The following is a 19,237-nucleotide window of genomic DNA, read 5'->3' as shown; positions in this document are numbered from 1 at the left end:
CAAATATTTAAAAAAAAAGTATTCGATTATGGTATCACTCATGCTTTCTATGATCAAATTGCATGCTATAATTCAGGGCTTCGAAAATTGGAAATGTGTACTAAATTCATGCGTTTTATGTTAACTGTATTAATTATATTATTTTATTACTTAACCAGAGAGCCTCTTCTTTGTATCGAACAACTAAGAATTTATTTAAGAATATTGTCTACTGTAACATGAAACGATAATAAGAAGGGTCCACCATCTGGTACTTTCAAATAATTAAGTAAATTCACTCACCACTAGTTTAGTGGACATTTATTGAAATCTTAATTGAATTCTAATTATTATTTGTCGGCCTTCAGAATAATCGTCCATATTTAAAGGACAGATTTTAGTTAAAGTTTACATCTTCGGCCTCCCAGAAATATATATTGGCAACAATAATTCGATAATCTACTGGTTAAATGATAATAAAAATACTGAAATTACCAAAGTCGTAATTTGGACTTCTACTCTGTAAAACTTTCGGGGTTGTTTGAAAATGTTAAAAATCAGAATAAAATTCTCTCGTAGAACGTGCGTTCACCCTTACTCATAGAGTACGTGGCAAGAGAATTCCATTATGCCACTATGTTTGGCATAGGAGTTACAAGGCCTCTTGCCATTTTCATGATCGAATATGTTTTCCGCGTTTGCATTTCAAGTGAATTTTAACATTTTTTGGTGTATAGTTAAGAAAATAAGATGCTCAAAAATATGATGCGACCAAGGAGTAATTGAAAAGCACCAGATGATCTAAAAATTACGATTCGATTTAGCGATTAATCACATTTACATGAAATAATTCAACGTACTAAGTATAATTTCACTTTACATCACTGCTCCCAGCGCTAAATAGACACTCAGAAACTAGTTCTTAAGGCGCATTCAAGTTTTCTTCTTTTAAAAGGATTCCGTCAGCCAGAATGAAGTCAAACAAATGATTTCTTTTCGTTAAGAGCAATTTTTCCTCTTTGAATCCTCATTACAGGTATGTCTCGAGAGGCTCAAATTAAAAATATGTAGGCACTTATCCCAAACCAATTTAAATGGACTTTAAATTTTTCATTCAATATAATTGCCAATTGCCATATGTGTTGCCTTTTTGCTTTAATGTTAACAGAAACATTGTCTGCCTCTTGCCCCAGCATTCAACTTTGGATCAGCGTGTTTTCTAAAGAATATACAATTTTTTCCTGCAGCTCTTAACTCTCTTCAACGCGAAAAGTCATGAATTTCAGTTCATAGTACTCTTTTGCTAGAATGTTAGTAGATAGATGGTTGGTACCTGCGAATTAACCATCCTGGATTAAATAAATATTTTTCTGATAAAAGTTTTACATAAATAAATACGTTATGATAGTCAAAAGTTTGCATTTGATTAGATAAAATAAACTTCATCGCAACATTATAATTTGCCCTTCAAAAAATACTATATTTTCTCCAGATTCAACTGTTGAATACATATTCTCCCCAAATTTGGTATAATTGAATATTTTATTTCATATTTCGATTACCACCGCTTAGATTTATTCTGAAGGGACTTTCATAGGTAAAATAATAATTTTTTCAATCAAGTCATTTATATTGTTTTCTTTTTATTTTATATATCCAAGCTCCAATGTCGCTCTCTTGAAAGAAAAACGTTATTTTAATATTCAAGGGAAAAATGCCTCGATAAGAAAAAATACCATTTCCTTAAATTCAATATAAGAAGACAGGTTTTGTTACGTGAAGAGGAGAGGAATGATAATCATTTAGGATATAAAGAGTAAAACGTCTTTGCATCAAGACGAATGATGTAATGAAAGCGTTACGTTCGGATGGATTTGTCCATGAAAACAGCCAAGAACTAATATTGATAATATACACAAAAATCTTTCTCATGATTACTTATACTTTTTCTTGCTTCCCTTAAGGTGTCATATGCCTGAATAATTAAATGTAGGTCGAAATGTTTAATAGTTTTTCAATGGGGCTGGCCTTACAATTGGTTTCACTCATTTAGATATGATCTTGAAATATTTTTCAGTATGGAATCATAATAGCTTATAGGTATTTGCATGAAAATGAAAATCTGTCAATTTCTCCATCTATTCACTGTTTAAGTCAGTATTAATTCCTGCTCCTGTGGTTATTTTATTTTAAAATTACGAAAGTGCTCAGCTAGTTTTATGGAGAAGTCAAATGATAGTCGTTTTTTCTTCCGTTTTTACAATGGTCTTTTAAAGAATCGAGGGCTGACTAGAGAGAGTGAATCTAGAAGATGCGCAAAAAGTCCCATTTAGTCCAAAACCCACTTTTGCCCTAAGTTGTTCTGTTTCTCTTAAATTTGATCATAGCGTCCTCTTCGACATTTTATCTTTCTTAAAACCATCCAAATATTTAAGAATAAGCTCTGCTATATATTTAAGAATAAGCTCTGCTATATATTTAGCTGATAAGAGCTATATCTAGGAGCTGAAAGCATGCGTTCCATTCTGCATTGATTCTGCCTCGGTCCACGTCGATAAAAGTTTTGATACAATAGTTTTGAGATTGCCTCCGTATTATTTATGATTCGGCTTACTAATTGATTCCTGTAACTAAACCATGTAAAATTGGGTTTTTAAAGAATAAACCGTAACGGAGAAAAACCTTCCATAGCAAACCGAACCATAGCAACCTAATATTTTTATTTGAAATGCAATATTTAATAATCCATTCGAACAAGTTATTATATTATCTACATAGGCATGTTTTCCTGTGTATACAATCAAATGTATGCTTACATGCATGTATTTTCTGCAACAAAGAGCCAACAAAATTCTGTTTAGTTTAGACCGACTAACACCAACTGTGGAATTCCATCTTTTGAGTGATGACTTGTCATTAATATCTACAACTCAACTTTCTTCAGTGACCCTTATCTTTCAATTAAAACATACAATTAGTATAATACATTCAAATGCTGACCGTATCCAACATTCTCATGTACCATACTTGTACAACCCCTTGGCACAAGAAGTTCCGATAACATACTTGTCCCCTTAAAGTCAGCGACATATGACATAAAGCCATTTGGTACCAGCCTATAAAAGAATATAACAATTTGCTTAATGGCATGAAATCCTAATTTAAAATGTATTTGAAAAAATTCCATTAGAAATGTTTTTTGGAGATAAATTTGGAAATAAAATCAAAAATACCCATAGGATCTATACCCTATATGTTTACTGAATTGCTCATTTCCTATTAACATTATTATTTTTCTTTATAATTATCAGGGTCGTTCCGCAAAATTTTGCATTTTTTATCTATTTCTCTTTTTTTATAAATCTACCTCAGCAAATTTACCTTTATGTTATTTTATGCTTCATATCATGCAATTGTCGTGCTCTGCTTGACTCACTCATTTCTTCCTATATCAGCTGCAACCTCCCTGAATAATTTACTACTATTGAAAAATTAATGCACGCAATATATTGTACATATTTTTGTTTGATATTAATTATGAATAAATTTCTTGAAACATATTTGTGTATGTGCAGCTGTTGCCCCAACACGCCTTTGAGGAGGCTTCAGGATATCTTGTAAATGTAGGTGTGCACTTTCTAATTCTGCTGTAAATTCAATCGCTCTCAGTCAGAAGGTTTACCATAATTTAGCCTTTGTTGCGTTTGTTATGTTATGATGTGCTGAGTTTATTCCATAAACCAATTCTCCACCTAGGATTATAGCTAAGGGTTTGACTTAGCATAATCCTCTTGTTTGGGTCGCGGTAGTCCAGAGGTCGAGCGTTGGACTGCTGACCGGAGGGTCCCGGGTTCCCGGGCAAGCCTCTCTGGGCACCTGCAGCGGGATGGTTTATACTTGCCCGCTTGTGCAGTCAATAAACATTTGTGTGCTATATGATTTTTTGGGTATCAGATATTCTTGAGAAACCATAACCGGCACAGGGAAAGGTACTGGGTGCCAGTGTAGACTGGTGTGCGAATTTCACACACCGTTGGGCTTAGTATTAGCTGAACTCTACCATCACCTACCAAACCGTCCTTCGGGTTATTTACTGTGTTTATGGTTTTTTTTATCTTCTTGTAATCAATAGACTCAAGAAATAGTTGGTGTCTATATTTTGAACTGTTATATTTTCCCTCTGAACGGGAAAAATAAGTTTCAAGCTTGAGTTAGAAAAACAACTGGTAGGTATATCCAAAACATATTTATTTTCAATCACAAACTCTAGCAAGGTAATAATTAATGCTTTATTATTAAATTTAAAAATTATGAATATTCTTGAAGTAACAAGATTACAAATCATGTTATCGAGGTAGAGAGAGGAAATTAATAGGCATTTTTGATACAATTAGGAGATTGAAAGCGTACAAAGCTAAACAATGGCTTGTTATGGCATGAATAATGGGGTATAACGATTTTATCGACATTTTAGTTAGGGCTTTGGAGTACAGCGGCTAGCAGCTCCAGAGTCCATCAAAAAGCCACCCTAAGCCGGTAGACTACTGCTAACACTTGGATTATAACTAACAATGAGGATTAAAATCATCGAAACACGATATTAATGATGATAGTGTTGAGCAAACGCAACTGTACATTTTTCATCTACAAATAATCAATCGTTTACTATTGTTCAAATAACGGGGGTATTCTGGTCAAAGTAGGTTTTCATGGACACAGAGACTAATCACTACTATATTTCCAGCTCCTGCAAACTCATCGAATACTATTTTACAACTACAATATAATACGCCACCTTTCATTCCGTACAACGAGCCTGTTTTATATGCCTCCCTCTACCTTGCTTACCCAACATCCCCGCAGTCTTCAACATTGCAATATTCCGCTCATTGTGCCATGCGTCCCATTTTCCTGCCTTAGAATTTCTCTCAAAATTTTCTCTGCCCCTGCAATGATTGTAACTATTCTCTTGCTATTTAATTTACGACCATTTAACTTTTTCAATTCTTCTTCAAAACCACAACCCAGTAGCCTCCAAACACTGTCTATCATATTCTCTTAGAAACCAAGTTTCCGCACCGTACGAAGCTTGCAGATTTTTAACACATTGATGTATTGCTTATTACAATAATCTTTATTTATAATTCTTACTCAACGTCCTTGTTAAGAATTTTCCTCTGTTTATAAAAGCTTCTTCACCTACTGAAATGTTTGAGCGTACTTCCTCCTTGGCCATCTTTTTCTAAAATACTTCCTACGATTGGTGAACTTTCCTTACTCCTCTACTTTAAGACCTCCAAAATAAATGTTTAACTACGTTTTCCCATTTGTTGTGGGCCACATTATCTTTGCTATCTTATTATTGATAATTAAACCATAACTATTGCACTGGTGATGCTGTGCCATGAGAAATGATTATTGCTCGATAGGTAATAACTAACTCGATTATTAACTAAGAGTAAGTTTTCGTATTTACGAGTTTCTGGTTTTATTGCACTTATGACTTGAAGACGCAGATTGCAGTATCAGCATTTACGCAACATCCCTCCCACTCAACCTTGCCCCTGGCCACAGATTGCCACAGATTATATCTAAATATGGAAATGTACAAGTGTAGCTGTCTTATTACTCCTTGGGCGTCGCTCCGTGAGAATATATTTGTTTCTAAACATTAAAATTAAATAAGTTTTGATAATGTTGAAATATTTGGCACGGAAAAACGCGACGTAACATTAGTAACAGAGATTATTCGTAAATCAGGTGGTCGAAAGAAGCAAGTTTGGACAGTAAGAAGCAGTTTAGTTTGAAGATACCTTCGCATCTAATCATTTCAATTTATGGAATTATGTATTTCGTCCAATTCCAGAAACATTCCCTCAGTTAAGGCGTAGTCTACAGAAAGACGAATGGAATCAAAATTTTGCTTCCCAGAAGGTGTCTTGACGGTCCTCGAAATTCGTTTAATATTTTTATTATTCCTAAGACATAACCCATGGAAATCAAAGGTAACAAGATGTTATTGAGAACATATAAATTATATACGCGATATCTTCAATAATAACCCCATTCTATATTTAACTTGCTTCAATTCGAAATAATTTCAAACATAATGTTTTTCTGGGTTTTTTATAATTCACAAGAAGTTTGCATAAAGAACTCATCGCTGAGACAACTGCTAGCAAAAATGCGTCCATACCCAATTCATTGAAAATATTAGTTTCCTCTGAGAAAGCAAGTCCTGAATTCTGTCCTCCTTCTTCAACGTCCAGTTTGTGTTCCCTATAGGGGTAGCAGGGGACTGAAAATTTCGCGGAAGTTTGATATTCCACACTCGTAAAAGTTATTTTAAGGTATAAAAATAAATCATAGCTTTATTCAGACAGTTTTTTGTCACCAGATAATAAGCCAAGTTACAGATATTTAGGCTACCTAACTTTAGCGCTAATACATTAAGAACTACATACCATCACCTTTTATTCCTGAGATACTCATTCAATTGCGTTACTTGTGATAGCAATGTTTTTAAATTACTCGTACCATATAAGGTTGTATCTATATTTTTGAACTGTCAATGAGGACTTCTTTTAAGTAGAATTTTTCATCCATTCCATCTGCAGAAATAGCTTAAATATTATATGACAAATTACGCAAAAACGAAAAAAGCACAGTACGGTTTCCGCAAAGGCTGAGCATTACCTCAATACCTTAGATTTGATTTAGCATCCAGGTGAAGGCACTAACAACCTTGTAAGCAAGTAAAAACATCAGGTGAGACCAGCCGTTGGAAGAAGCCAACAATTGCTCTTCAAGGAGAGCGATCTTTAAAATTACAATGCAGAAAAACTCATGGGAAGATTATTTTACCTGAGTTAAGAAATGCAACTAGCGTTCCCACTGAATTGATAGGCGAGTAGTTACGACCAACCGGCGATAAAAGAGAGCGTGTGGAAAAACATAACGAACTTGGTCCGGAACAATTGCTTAGAAAATAGCTTTGGAGGCCAAAGAAAAACTTGAACAACCATAGAGTACAACTGCAAATACGATTTAAATATTAATGCTTTTAATGTGCAATATTTTAATTTACTATTTATTTCTATATGTAAAAGAATACCTCCATGATAAATTCATGGTGATGGATTTCGAAACCTCTATACATATTATTTTTTAATGGATATCTAAATTACCAATTGAATAATATTTTATATCATATGTAATCATATCCAATAGATCGTGCATGAGACGACATGTTTTATCAGTTATTTTATTCTTATTACAGCAAAAAAATTTTTTCGAACATTATATAACCTTGGGGTTATGGCATAAATCAAAAACTCAGCCTTACTACATGTTATGCAACTCGTATGACGTTTCGATGACGTTCAGAATATCTCCTTTGCGAGGTTGAATGCTCACTGCCGCCTCCGGTTAGTGGGTGCAGCCGTGGGCTACCTCCGGCTTGCTGCACCGCGCAAAGAAGATTAACAGTGCCCTTGAACCAATTTCTTAGACCAAGGCTAGTTCCTTTCGATTTTTACCCACTTAACAAGTGTAATTATTTTGTGTAATGATGTAACTGCTCATGAATTATCCTCTCAACTTTCCTCATGAGTAAATTTCGGTAATATTTGTATATTCTACCTGTTCATTTGATCTTCAAAGATAAAATTAGAATACTATTCGTAACATTTTTTTTTCATTTTCGTCAAATTGCTCTACGATTGGCTAGGGAAATTCAATTTTGATCTTTAGGATAGCTATTATTTTATATAAAAAAAGAGGAGTATACGAGCCTTATTAGCCTCGAAATAGCCTTATAGGTTAGGTTCATAGTTTACCGCATAGATATTCAGGCAGCAAATAATTCATGAATAATTTACCGGCAGTGGACATACTTTGTTGCTGTTATCTGTAAAAAAGCCATTGAATTTTTTTATCGATTGGCTTTAATAAGGCGTTAATATTAATTATCACCCCCTATTGCCCCCCATTCCATCAATTTAATGCTCGGAAAAAATCTACGAGTAGTAAAAGCCATGAAGACTCCTGCGTAACGAAGAATGTACTAGGTCGTTCAAATTTTCCCACATCGCTTTCCAGAAAAATCGCTTTTTCTAGAAATCGTGGATTATGACATCCGAAATTACTTTTTGTCACATTTACCGCATGACTATTGTGATAATAATGCATATTTAAATTCCAATCCAACAAATTTTTCTGTCATTACAACTTATATGAATAGATGCTCAACGGCTTACAAATTATGAGTTTTCAAATGTGTCTTTCAATAGCTATTGAACCGATATTATTTCACTTGGCATAGGACAAGCTCACGAATATATAGGTTTTGAATTATATCTTACAAATGAGCATCTTTACATGAAAGTGTATTTATATCGGGCAATCTTAGTTTCTACATGCATGTATTTAAATCGATGATATTACATTAGTAAAGGGAACTAGGCAGTCCAGTGGGTAGAGCACAGGCGCACTGGCCGACTGACACCTCTGAGTTTCTCCCTAGCTCTGTGATTTTTCAAGTACCAGATTTTTCCGGGAAGACCATAGGCAAAGGGAAAGGGTCTGCACCCCCAAATTATCCTGATGCTTCAATTTTACCCACTTTTGGTCTTAGTCTTGCCCTCATCTATCGAAGCGTGTTATAACTATGATATTAGTAAGGGTATCATTAAAGAACTTCGCATATTCCCCGCGCATTTCATTTGAAGTCTTTTCGGGTTTTCCACTAGGTCAGATATTTTGCTAATGGCGTTGCAATAGTCAGATATTACCCTTATTTAGAATAATCAATATCTGTATCTATTTTACACATCAAACATAAATTTATTTGTGGAGATGGGAATTTTCTTTTAATTAGGCGCTGCATATCACATGATACATGAAGTTTTTATAATAAACCACATTTTTTAGCGTTGAATAGGATTACTTGCACATAAATTAATCCAGATAATGTGTTATAACACTACTTTTAGCGCCAAGATTCTAAAAGGTGGGTTAAAGATGGAATAACCATAAACCATCACCTAACCTTTGTCTATTTATAGTCTATGAGTAGAATAACCCAGATAATAAATCCTAACTACACGGAGGCCACTTCTAAATGGCAAGAGAATATTCTTATTTTCTTTGAAAATCCGTCATTGGAAGGTTTCTCTATATTAGCTTACACGGCACAGCAAGGAATGCACAAAAACGAAGTCGCACTTGGCTGAAAATGATTCCCTGTGGTTATTTATTTGTGAATTTAATTTAACCTAATAATTCTAGTCATATTTAGATTGGTCATCTCTAAGACATCATATATATTTATATATAATTGTGACTTCATAAATTATATTTTACTCTCAACTCTGAGCTCCTTTTCAAGATAGATGAGACATGTTTCCCTGACATTTTCTGAGTTACATAACCCCCGTAACATTTAGGTGTTTCTAGCAGTGCCTTGTACTTCTTCCTCGAAGAATGTTTACTCTGAAACGTTCTAACTGCTTTAAACTCATCGTCATCACTTTTTGCATGAAAAACTTTCCAACGCAAGTCTCCAACAGCTGTTCCCATCACAACTTTATCCCCTTTAATTATGCTGAGCGTCAAGCCTCTGAATGGTAAGCCAACTTCTATGTAAAATCTAGGTAAAACTGCGAATGGATTTCTATTTTAATCCAAGAATCAAAACAAGGTTATTCCATATTTTTTTTAATTTTATTATCTGGTTCATTATATTTTTTACTTTGTAAGGAATGCAAACATTAAGTAAATTTTCTATATAACAAGCATTTTATTGAATACTTTTTTGATAATCTACATGAAAAACCGCGCAGTGTATGTCCTTTTTTAGATAAACTGAATGCATTGACAATAATAGACAATTGGCCATAGAGAATATTTTCCAAAAAATATTGATAAATCGACTCTTGGAATTATTTAAGAAGTGTCAGATCGGCAAATTTCTTTTACGCGTGATTTACGTAGTTAATCGCCATTAAACTTCTTTGACCAGGTTAAATTACTCAACATGATGCCAATGACAACCTTGTCCCATCACCTTTCAATATATGTACAGATGAAGCTGTGTAGTACGGTTCAGTATATTTGATTACTGCTCCGGCTTTAAAGACCAACGGAGATTTCTTCTATATATTTTCTTACTTCTTCTATAGGTGCCCGTTTATGACTGAAAATCCTTTTCTGATTTTTCAACCCAAGTATTAAGGGTAGCTTGAAACTCTAGCAGTGCTATTGGGATAGTTGGAATGCACAAATAATCTTCCCCAAATGAATTCAGTGATTTCATCATAAACGTATTTACCTGATTGAACTAAATTTTGCAGTGTGCCAACGACATCTATGTCTAACCGTTGACTTTAAATTTTAATGCAATTCAGACCAAAGATTACCGAAAACTAAAATTACCTTCTTTTATATGTTATTTTGAAAATTTTAGAACTTATGTTATAATTTTTACCCAGAAATTAATTTTCGTTACTATATCCGCATTATGCGAGCATTCTCTAAAGGTTTGGTAATAATTTGAATACTTACTCATTAAACTATTCAAAGCCACTCTTTTAACGTCCTTTTAAATCAAATTTACAAAACCTGTAGTTGTAAATGACACCGCATTTGTTGATTTATTCATGCATACTTAGGTTCAACCTGAAAATGAATCGAAGCTATTATATGATTCATGCTGATGAACAATAGAGAGTAATTTTCTGTCCATTTCCGGTCCAAAAGGAATGCGAGTTGTAGCTATTTCATAATAATATTTCTCGCATAAGTCTTACCTAACTCTTATCCCATTTAAGTCTAAATCATTTCTGTTTTAAGTCTTACCTAATTCTTTTCTTTTTTCGGGATAATTGTTAGGATATATATCCAGAATCTTAAGAAATTTTGCTTAGAGTCGTGTTAACCTATTATGTATGCCTCCAAAATTTTTAACATAAACTCCACCTTATTATAATCCACAGAATAATTAAAATGTGGACAGAAAAATCTATGACTAATGATTTGGATAGGTTAGAGGTGACTGTAAATCCGATGTGAGATTTCTAAATTTTAATATATGCATTATAATCTATGTATTCAACATTTGAATCAAAATATTCAACTTAAATTAAATGAGATAATGAGAATGCGTAGAAAAATGCTGTCAACGTTTCTTAAATAGCTAAAAGCATTTTAGACATGAGCCCTATCGTGTCGCAAATTTCATTAAAATTCAAAGCGATTCATAATGTATTGACACCGATTGAATATTTACTATTGAAAAAATAGAGAAGGGTATACCATTAACAACAACCTTTGATACTTATGAGTTTATTTTTTCACAAAATACAAATACAGTCATTAGTTTGAAAAACAATTAAATGAATGGTGAAATTATTTGCAGCAAATGATACATGGTAAAACATTTTTCAAAAACATGTTTCAGTGCGCTGCAAAATTTTGACTCAAATTGTGTGCAAAGCAATAGAAAATAATTTTATTTCTTTTCAAAAGAAAAACCTTGTTTTCACATGTTAAGAACATTTCACATGTGCATAGACATCTTCAGCCGTGGCCAAAGCAGCAAGAAGAACATTGGAAAGCTTAAGGGCGTTCAGCACACAAGGTGGACGAAACTGTCCAACAAATATGTTGACGGATATATTTTTCATGTAGGCATTAAAACGTGTCACAGCTCGCTGGATCCATAGATAGTTGAGAGACAATTTAGCGCCTTTCGGTCAATTTGAAAGAGCATTCGGGATAGATACTGGTAAAGCCACATCAACTCATTCCTCCGGGAATCACGCAATAATCGGAAGGCCGAATCATCCCAATTTTGGGTGCGGTCCACGTGGGAAGTGGTAAAATAAAATGGGAGCAGTACGTCCGTCACTTTGTGTCCCCTCCTCACCACTTGGCGGCGCCCATATCGAGGAGTTTTTTTCTAAGCAACTACGCGGTGCGGTGAGGGGTACGCGAAACTATTTTTTTATAATTTTTTACAAAAGGATTCCGAGGGTTCAGCGATTTTTGAAGCATTTGTAAACTGAGCAAAAAAGGAGAGTTGAGTTTTAAACTGGTGCAAAGGAGCCATTGATCCGAATGATGAAACGAAAAATGAGCTAGACTTTTGATTCCGTCAACGGTAAACGGTAATAGGGACAAACGGGAAGAAGCATTTGAAAACATCCCCAGAAATTAATTGTCCAAGGCCCTGAAACTTAAACGCACACCAAGCAAACGGAGAAAAGGATGCGCGGAAGCATATCATTTTTTTTTCTTTTTTTTATTTATTTGGGCACTAGACTAAATAAAGTTGCCAAATCAAAGTTTTCTTTTTACTTATGACGCCTGGACATTTTCTGGGAAGAGAGAGAGAGAGAAACTAAAAAGAGGGTCAACAATTAATTAGATCTTAATTTGGTAGGGTGATCTCGTGGTCGTATTGTGTGGCCCTCTTCCTTGTCTCTGCTCAGTTTTTTACTCTGGCTCGGAAAGTCGGAGCCGGGAGAAGTCCTCGAAGACAATGTTCTCGTCATCATCGTTGGTGTAGCAGGAGTTTTCGTAGCGAGTTCGCTCCAATGACTTGGCCTTCTTCTCAGCGTTCATGGTCTGCTTCTCCATGGAGCCTAGAAATTGTAAAAAATCACATAGTGACAAAAATGAATAAAACGAATGCATGTAACATGAAAATAACCGACCTCGCTATTCTTGTGCACCCTACATAATACGATTGCATTAGCATTAAGGCGTACATTTTAATCTTCGTAGTTATTCCTTACTTTTCAGTGGAAAAAAATCATAATCCAACGCCGGGAAATGCTCCGAAACATAATTTAATACACGCGTGCACACACAAATAAGGAATATAGCTTAAAGCAAGAGTATTGGGTGTATTCCTCACTGCATTAAGTGCATTAATGCATGTCGTAATGCTAACCTATCAGTGATGTGGTTATGTTCATATATAACTGGCTGCAATGTAGCTGGGGTGGCAATAATTAGCAATCAAGTCTCTTTGGTTTACTTATTTTTTAAATAAATTTTGAAAATATTACGATAACTTTAACTTATCTTTTTGAAATAAGAAAGAAGTAATATTTTTTTCCTGCTAATTAATAGGGCTAGGAAATTTTAATTTGAACAGTTGCGTTTATTCAAATTTAGCAAATTTTTTGTACCCACTCGAAGCTTGAGAATTCATGATAAATTTCTTTTAGATAAGTTCACACAATAATAAATTCGTTAATGAAAACCTGACTAACTATGATTATGACCGCCCTTTTTTTACATCCGTGTCAAAGGCTTTAAGGAGCATTCGCGTTATATTTAAACGATATCAATTCAATTTCAAAAATATCAACCGAATCACTTATCCCAACCACTTATAGTCAGCCCCTGAGTCCCTTAGGACACCAACCTGGAGCCGGGTGGAGCAGCTTGAATGGAACGTCGGTCTGGAGGTCACCACCAAGGGCACCGCAGTTGAGCTTCACTCGGAGAGAGTAGGAAACGACAATGCCCATAGCCTCATGGGGAGCCTGTCCCTCAGCAACCAGAGTGGAGGAGGCGAGGTTAACATCATCTTCCTGAAATGGAGTGTTGAAGACGCTGTAGTGATAGCGATCCTCATTTATTAGTCACGTAAAAACGCGAACTCAACAACCGTGAGCCAGAAGCTCTCAGAATACGATGTAGCTTAACAAGGCAATCTATTTGGCGACAGGCGCGGAGTAACTCAAAATAAGAAAGATTGTGTCCAAACCCTCTGTGTGTAAGGTTTTCTTGCTAAAAAAATGGCACCCAATCGATCATGTCATCTCTGCTCCTATTTTAAGACCAGAAGAAAAGAATCATATTTGCTATTTGGTCGCCATCAATGAGAGCGTTAAACAGAGTGCCACTTAACTGTCATTGACATTTATGCAACTCATTATGGCAAATTGCATGTAAAGAGCTTGGTTCTCAGAATCAAAAATTTTATTAGGAAGTCAATTCGAATTCCAAATGTTCCAATCCCAAAAGCTTTGATTACGACTATTTCCATAATTTATCTTTCATGCGTAACATTAAGCGAAATCTTTGGTGAATACACGAAAAGCTTCAACAAATTTTCACCAGGCTTCTCATTAGTATTCGGTTCGCATCATTCTATTATTTAGTCGGAATTAAATTTTAAAAGTATTTATGTCACTGGGAATTATCAAAATCATAACCAAAACAAAACCCGGTGAAATCTGTTTTGAATACAACTTGCATAGCCCAAACTTTAGTGTTTTTACAACTGTAACGAACTAATAAGGAATCTCATTCTTCACGTCTTATTATTTGAGGATTATTCTATAAAGTTGTAATTGTGTTTATCATCATCACTAAATTTGTTCTTACTATTAAATTTCCCCTACCACTATCCAAGGTGAAATATGCTCAGAAAAAGAATATACTGAGTTCATTCACAGCAATCAGATCTTACGAGACTGACTAGGATTGTTTACTATTGAAGTTATTGAAGTCAATCTAGTTTTCAAAATGATAGCACATGTGCTTCGTGTCTGTTACTTGAGCGCGCACCTTGAGGTGTCCGTCGAGTGCAATGCCAAGTCGGTCCTTGTTGGAAGCTGCCTGGGGTACCAGGTAGAAGGACTTGGTGAGGGAGGCACCAGGGGTGATCGGGCAGCCTTCCCTGGTCTCCATCTCGGCGACGAATCGGGAGAATTGGGTGTTAACCATGGTGACTTCGCAGTGCTGCACAACCATAACCTGCGAGTAAAAGTGACATCCAATGTACAACAACTAGCTCAATAGTCGATTTCGATACAAAGTGAAATACGGTTCCCCATTTCTCTACCTTGATGTTCTTCACGGCCTTTCGGGAGTTGTTGCTGACAATGACGTTGGCGCAGACTTTCTCGCCGTGGTAGTAGATCTCCTTGTCCAGAGTCACTTCGAGGTTGAGCTTGCCCTGAGAGAAGGTGAATCCCTTGGAGACGAGGGAGCTAGGCAGGCGGCTTCCCCTTGATGGAGGAGCATACTGGATCTGCGATAATGAACATTGGATGAAGATTTTGATGCACCGCTCATTATAAATATTCCGAACAATATAAACATATTGCTAGAAGAGAGGTCAAATTCAAGGGGTATGGAATGGGTTAACGTGCATTCCTAAATTAAGTCGGTAACATTAAATCAGTAGCGGACAACTTGATGAGTAATCCTCTCAGTGTTTTAAAAAAATATTGCAACAGATCTCTCGTTTTTTATCATTCTACCAAAATTAATGTTGAATATTTCATTCCGTTTCAAATGCGGGTAGGTGAGGGGATAATGAATATTAGGTGAAAAGTATTTATTGTATCCAATTCCAATTTCAAGTCGAAGAGCAAAATCCGTTAAATTATTACGAAAAGAAAAGGCTTTTGAATATCTTTGCACATTTGGAACGCGTAGCGTGTGATAAATTATCATTCTCAATTGTTCAATAAAATATATTATGCTGTATGGAATTCCGTACCTTCTTGATCGCCATGGCAACGGAGGATCGCTTGTGGCTCTTGTCATTGATGTGCTCTCCGACGTAAGCCTTGACGCTGTATTCAACTCCAAGGGGCTTTCCGCCATCGTCTTCTCCGTTCTGGATAAAGACAGAGGAGGGGGCGCACTGCGGGAAGTTGAAGGTGAAAGGAGTGGCATTGGCTCCGAACTTCTTGACCAGCTTCTCCTGCAGGGAGTCAAACGGTTGAGTTGCATGAGTAAACCGTGATGAACAAAAGAGAGCAAGGAGGCATTAGCGGCGCAAAGTGCAGCCATTTTATTTTCCCATGCTTGCCTGAATGGGAGTCAGTTCCTTAGATTCCTTCTGTGGCACCAACTGTCCGTTAGCGATGACCATTTCCTTGCTGAACTTAACTCCCATCACCTCATCTTCCTCGCGCCCAAAGCGATAAGTCGCTGTCACCTGGTTGGAACATAGCGGAGGAAAATGAATATCTGTTACTCACGTTCAAAAATCATCCTCAGCTTCAAATCCAGCTTGAGTAAATTGCTACGAAAGAAACGCCGAGTTTGAGGCCTATGAAAGTACTTGAGGTTCTCAGAGTTATCATATGAATATTGATAATCGAGTTCTAGTTAGTTTGAACTCTCGATACATTTCCAACTATTTAAAATGTACTGAATTAGCTGAATTGTACTCATTCATTATTTAAAAGGATATTAGAGTGCAAATTGTGATTAATTTTCAGTTTCCACTGTATGTATAAATAGTCTAATTGTAAAAATCAAATCTCAGGCTGCCTTTTATTCTTTTCCATCAATAAGGAATGAAAAGACAATAAAATTTTGTAAGGAGTCTAGAGCTACTAGAAAGGGGTTTAATGAATTTTAGCAAGTTCTTATGGCCATTGTGCAAAAGGAAATTACTTAATGACTTATGCCCTCCAACGATGGTAGTTTTTCTGCATTCTAAATGACAGGGGAACCACTTAATATCATTAATTGTTGCCATTGTATCCTTAATGTACATCTGTTATTTAGGTGTCAGTAATTATTAGTAAAAGCATATTCATTATGAGTATAGAGAACAGAGAAGGGGAGAAACTGTGCTTAAATGATGACCATTTAATCGGATCGTTTCAGGTAGAATGGGATTCGACAAAAGTTACACCCACCTGACCGAAGACTCGGCGTCCGCGAAGGTAGTCGCTCTCGACCACAACCACTCCATCGATGGGGTCAACGTGATCAAGGTGATCCACATAGTCTCGTTTGCCGAGGTAGACTGTGACTTTGCCTGTACAGGGAAGTATTTTCCATTTTAGAACTCGCTTGCACGTCGCTCAAATCGGAGTGCGAAAATTATTGAAGATCCTTTGAATAAAGTGCCCTCAAAACATAGACTCAAACATTACTTGTCTAAGGAGAATTATTCCCGACCTGCAATGCGTTCCCTTGAGATTTAGGAAAAAGGTTTTGCACCGGGCGTCCAGTGCTCGTTTTCTCTCCGAGATTTACCACTGCATACATCTGCCGTGGTAACGTTGGTGGAGAATTGCCTTCTAAGTAGCTTTTTCTAAAAACTTTCCCGTGGAAAAATAACCAGATAAGTGACCACTGACAAAGAAATTTCCACAGGAAAATTTCTTGTCAGGATTCGCACTCCGAGCTTCAAAAACTAGAGCACGGAGAAATGGATTTTAACTTTAGCACGCTTAACCGCAATGAAGTGAATTTCTTGTTCCAAAAAGAAATGATGCCTTGTTACCCTACTGAATAAACTCTCTACGTCGCAAAAGTAAGTTTTTTGTTCATTTTTTCAATATAAAAATTCTACAGTTTACTTTGAAGCATATTAATAAGAAAAACTTCGAGTAAAAAATCACACCGTAAATTACATAAGATATTTTTTAGTGTTCCATTTAGTGCTTTTGGAAATATAATTTAGCACAAATATATGTTCCATTTTCATTGTTATGATATAGGACCCAGAGAAAAATCCTGTAACCTCCCATTTTCCCCTCGCACAAGAATATCTTTCTAGAGGTAAGAAATATGGCGCCTGATAAGTAAAAAAATGGATTTGACCATCGTGTTACTCCTGAAGAATCTTTAAAGAAATGTCATTAAAAGAAACTTTTAATCGGAGACAAAGTATTTTAGTTTGTAATATTCTCCATGCGTATTTTTCTAAAATCTTCCTATGGCTCTAAACGGAATTGTTACCTCATGCTATTCGTTCAGTTCGTTGACTATTGTAAAAGTTGTGCATTGGTATCCCGGCTGTAGTATGAATTTCGTTATCTAAATGCGTTTTAGTGGCTAAGAAACGACATACCGTTTGATCACTACTTTAAAAAAATATTACCCAAATTTAAACTGCTACTTATACCAAACTCCAAAGAGCATATTATCGCCAAGTCTAATAGTTAATTTGCATTTTTTAAATTGCCAACAATTATTTCATTAAGATTTCCCTGTGATGCAAATTAAAAGATTAGCTCGATCCAGTGCAGAAAAAATTAAAACTCGAGTATCTAATAGAAGAATATAGGAAAAGTTTACCGGGTCGGAAATAAAAAAGATATTTTCTTCTTCCTCGTTTCCTTGATTTGGCATTTTCTCATGTCTCACTTAGAGAATTTTCTTTTCGATTGAAACAATCAGCGAGCAATTTTATTGAAGAAGTTTTCTGTGACCAGAGGTAGCCAGAAAAATAAGCACATAGGTTTTTCTACATAATTCATGCGCTTGAAAAACATAACTAAACTCGAACAGATGAATTATAATTTGAACCAGTTCATCCAGATTAATTGCTGAGAAAACTGTAAAGGCTAATTATTCCGATGCAACAAACAGTAATAACGACTAGCAACTAGTTCAAGTTGCCATGAAATTGGCCCCCCTTACAATAAATTCATTCGCGTATAACGATGTTTTTTTAAAGAACAAAAATTAAAAAAGAGCTTTAGAAAAGCACTGCTTGAGAAGAACTCACCATTGGGAGTAGTTTTTTTGAAAACCTTCACTGCGACGACGAAGAAGAGGAAAATTAACGAGATCATTTCTTGTTTGCCGACTGCACGCCGAAGGAACGACTGGAAAACGAGAGGATGGCTTCTTCACTCCGCCTCAGCTGAAATACCGTCACTTGGACAAAATGGCGACACTCCACTATCCTCGGAGATAATAGGCCTCCTTCGCCTACTGTTCCTTCTTCGTCGCAGGCAATAATACCCTACGAAGGACCAGTAGTCGCCCCGTCCCTTATATACTCCATCTGGGTGCACCTCAACGGCTTCCCTCCCCGTGCTCCCACCCTTCTTCCTATCCCCTGCCCGCTTCCGCCAGCCCCCTACAACCATTTAGAGCACATTCCTTCTGCGGCTGTACCATGCGGTCATTCGTCGATTCACACGCCAGAAGTGTTGTAGCATTTTGCCCTACAGTGCACCCAGGATTACTTTCGTGGATCGTTTAATTCCCTCTTCTCCTCAAATTATTCCTCATCCACTCCCCAAGCACTCACCGACATAACATAATATTTTAAACTGCTTTTTATCACAAAACGTAAAATGAATGGCACACAGAGGACTATGAGATAGAGAGCAAGTTAAGAAATGTAAGGACTACAATAACCAGTGATTTCCCAACAATATTAACTTTGGGATAAGCATATACCTTTTGATCAGAAAATCAATCATTCAAGCATCGATAACTATCAGGGAGGCTATTTCACATGCGAAGGTGA

At 35.9% G+C, this 19,237-nt stretch overlaps 1 protein-coding gene across 1 annotated transcript; it reads right to left on the bottom strand.

Annotated features, from left to right (window-relative positions):
• Positions 1–12,264: 12,264 nt before the first annotated feature.
• LOC139687133 (arrestin homolog) lies at positions 12,265–18,733 on the bottom strand. The gene is made up of 8 exons (XM_071584264.1): positions 18,485–18,733; positions 16,662–16,783; positions 15,821–15,949; positions 15,506–15,712; positions 14,843–15,031; positions 14,566–14,754; positions 13,415–13,583; positions 12,265–12,623 (listed from the first exon to the last, which is right to left on the bottom strand). The coding sequence occupies exons 1-8, from the start codon at positions 18,549–18,551 to the stop codon at positions 12,475–12,477; spliced, it is 1,221 nt and encodes a 406-aa protein (XP_071440365.1). The 5' UTR covers positions 18,552–18,733; the 3' UTR covers positions 12,265–12,474.
• Positions 18,734–19,237: the final 504 nt, after the last annotated feature.

This window comes from Hetaerina americana, unplaced genomic scaffold (assembly GCF_022747635.1).
Source record: "Hetaerina americana unplaced genomic scaffold, ioHetAmer1.1.p SCAF_17, whole genome shotgun sequence".
Lineage (NCBI taxonomy): Eukaryota > Metazoa > Arthropoda > Insecta > Odonata > Calopterygidae > Hetaerina > Hetaerina americana.
This window is presented reverse-complemented; position numbering and strand designations above follow the sequence as displayed.

What these genes read in the sequence shown, in the direction of transcription:
- LOC139687133 (XM_071584264.1), bottom strand. Translation starts at nt 18,551, where the DNA reads ATGATCTCGTTAATTTTCCTCTTCTTCGTCGTCGCAGTGAAGGTTTTC. An exon ending in CAAAAAAACTACTCCCAATG is followed by an intron (nt 16,784 to 18,484) that starts GTGAGTTCTTCT and finishes TTCCCTGTACAG; the next exon opens with GCAAAGTCACAGTCTACCTC. An exon ending in AGGAACTGACTCCCATTCAG is followed by an intron (nt 15,713 to 15,820) that starts GCAAGCATGGGA and finishes GACTCCCTGCAG; the next exon opens with GAGAAGCTGGTCAAGAAGTT.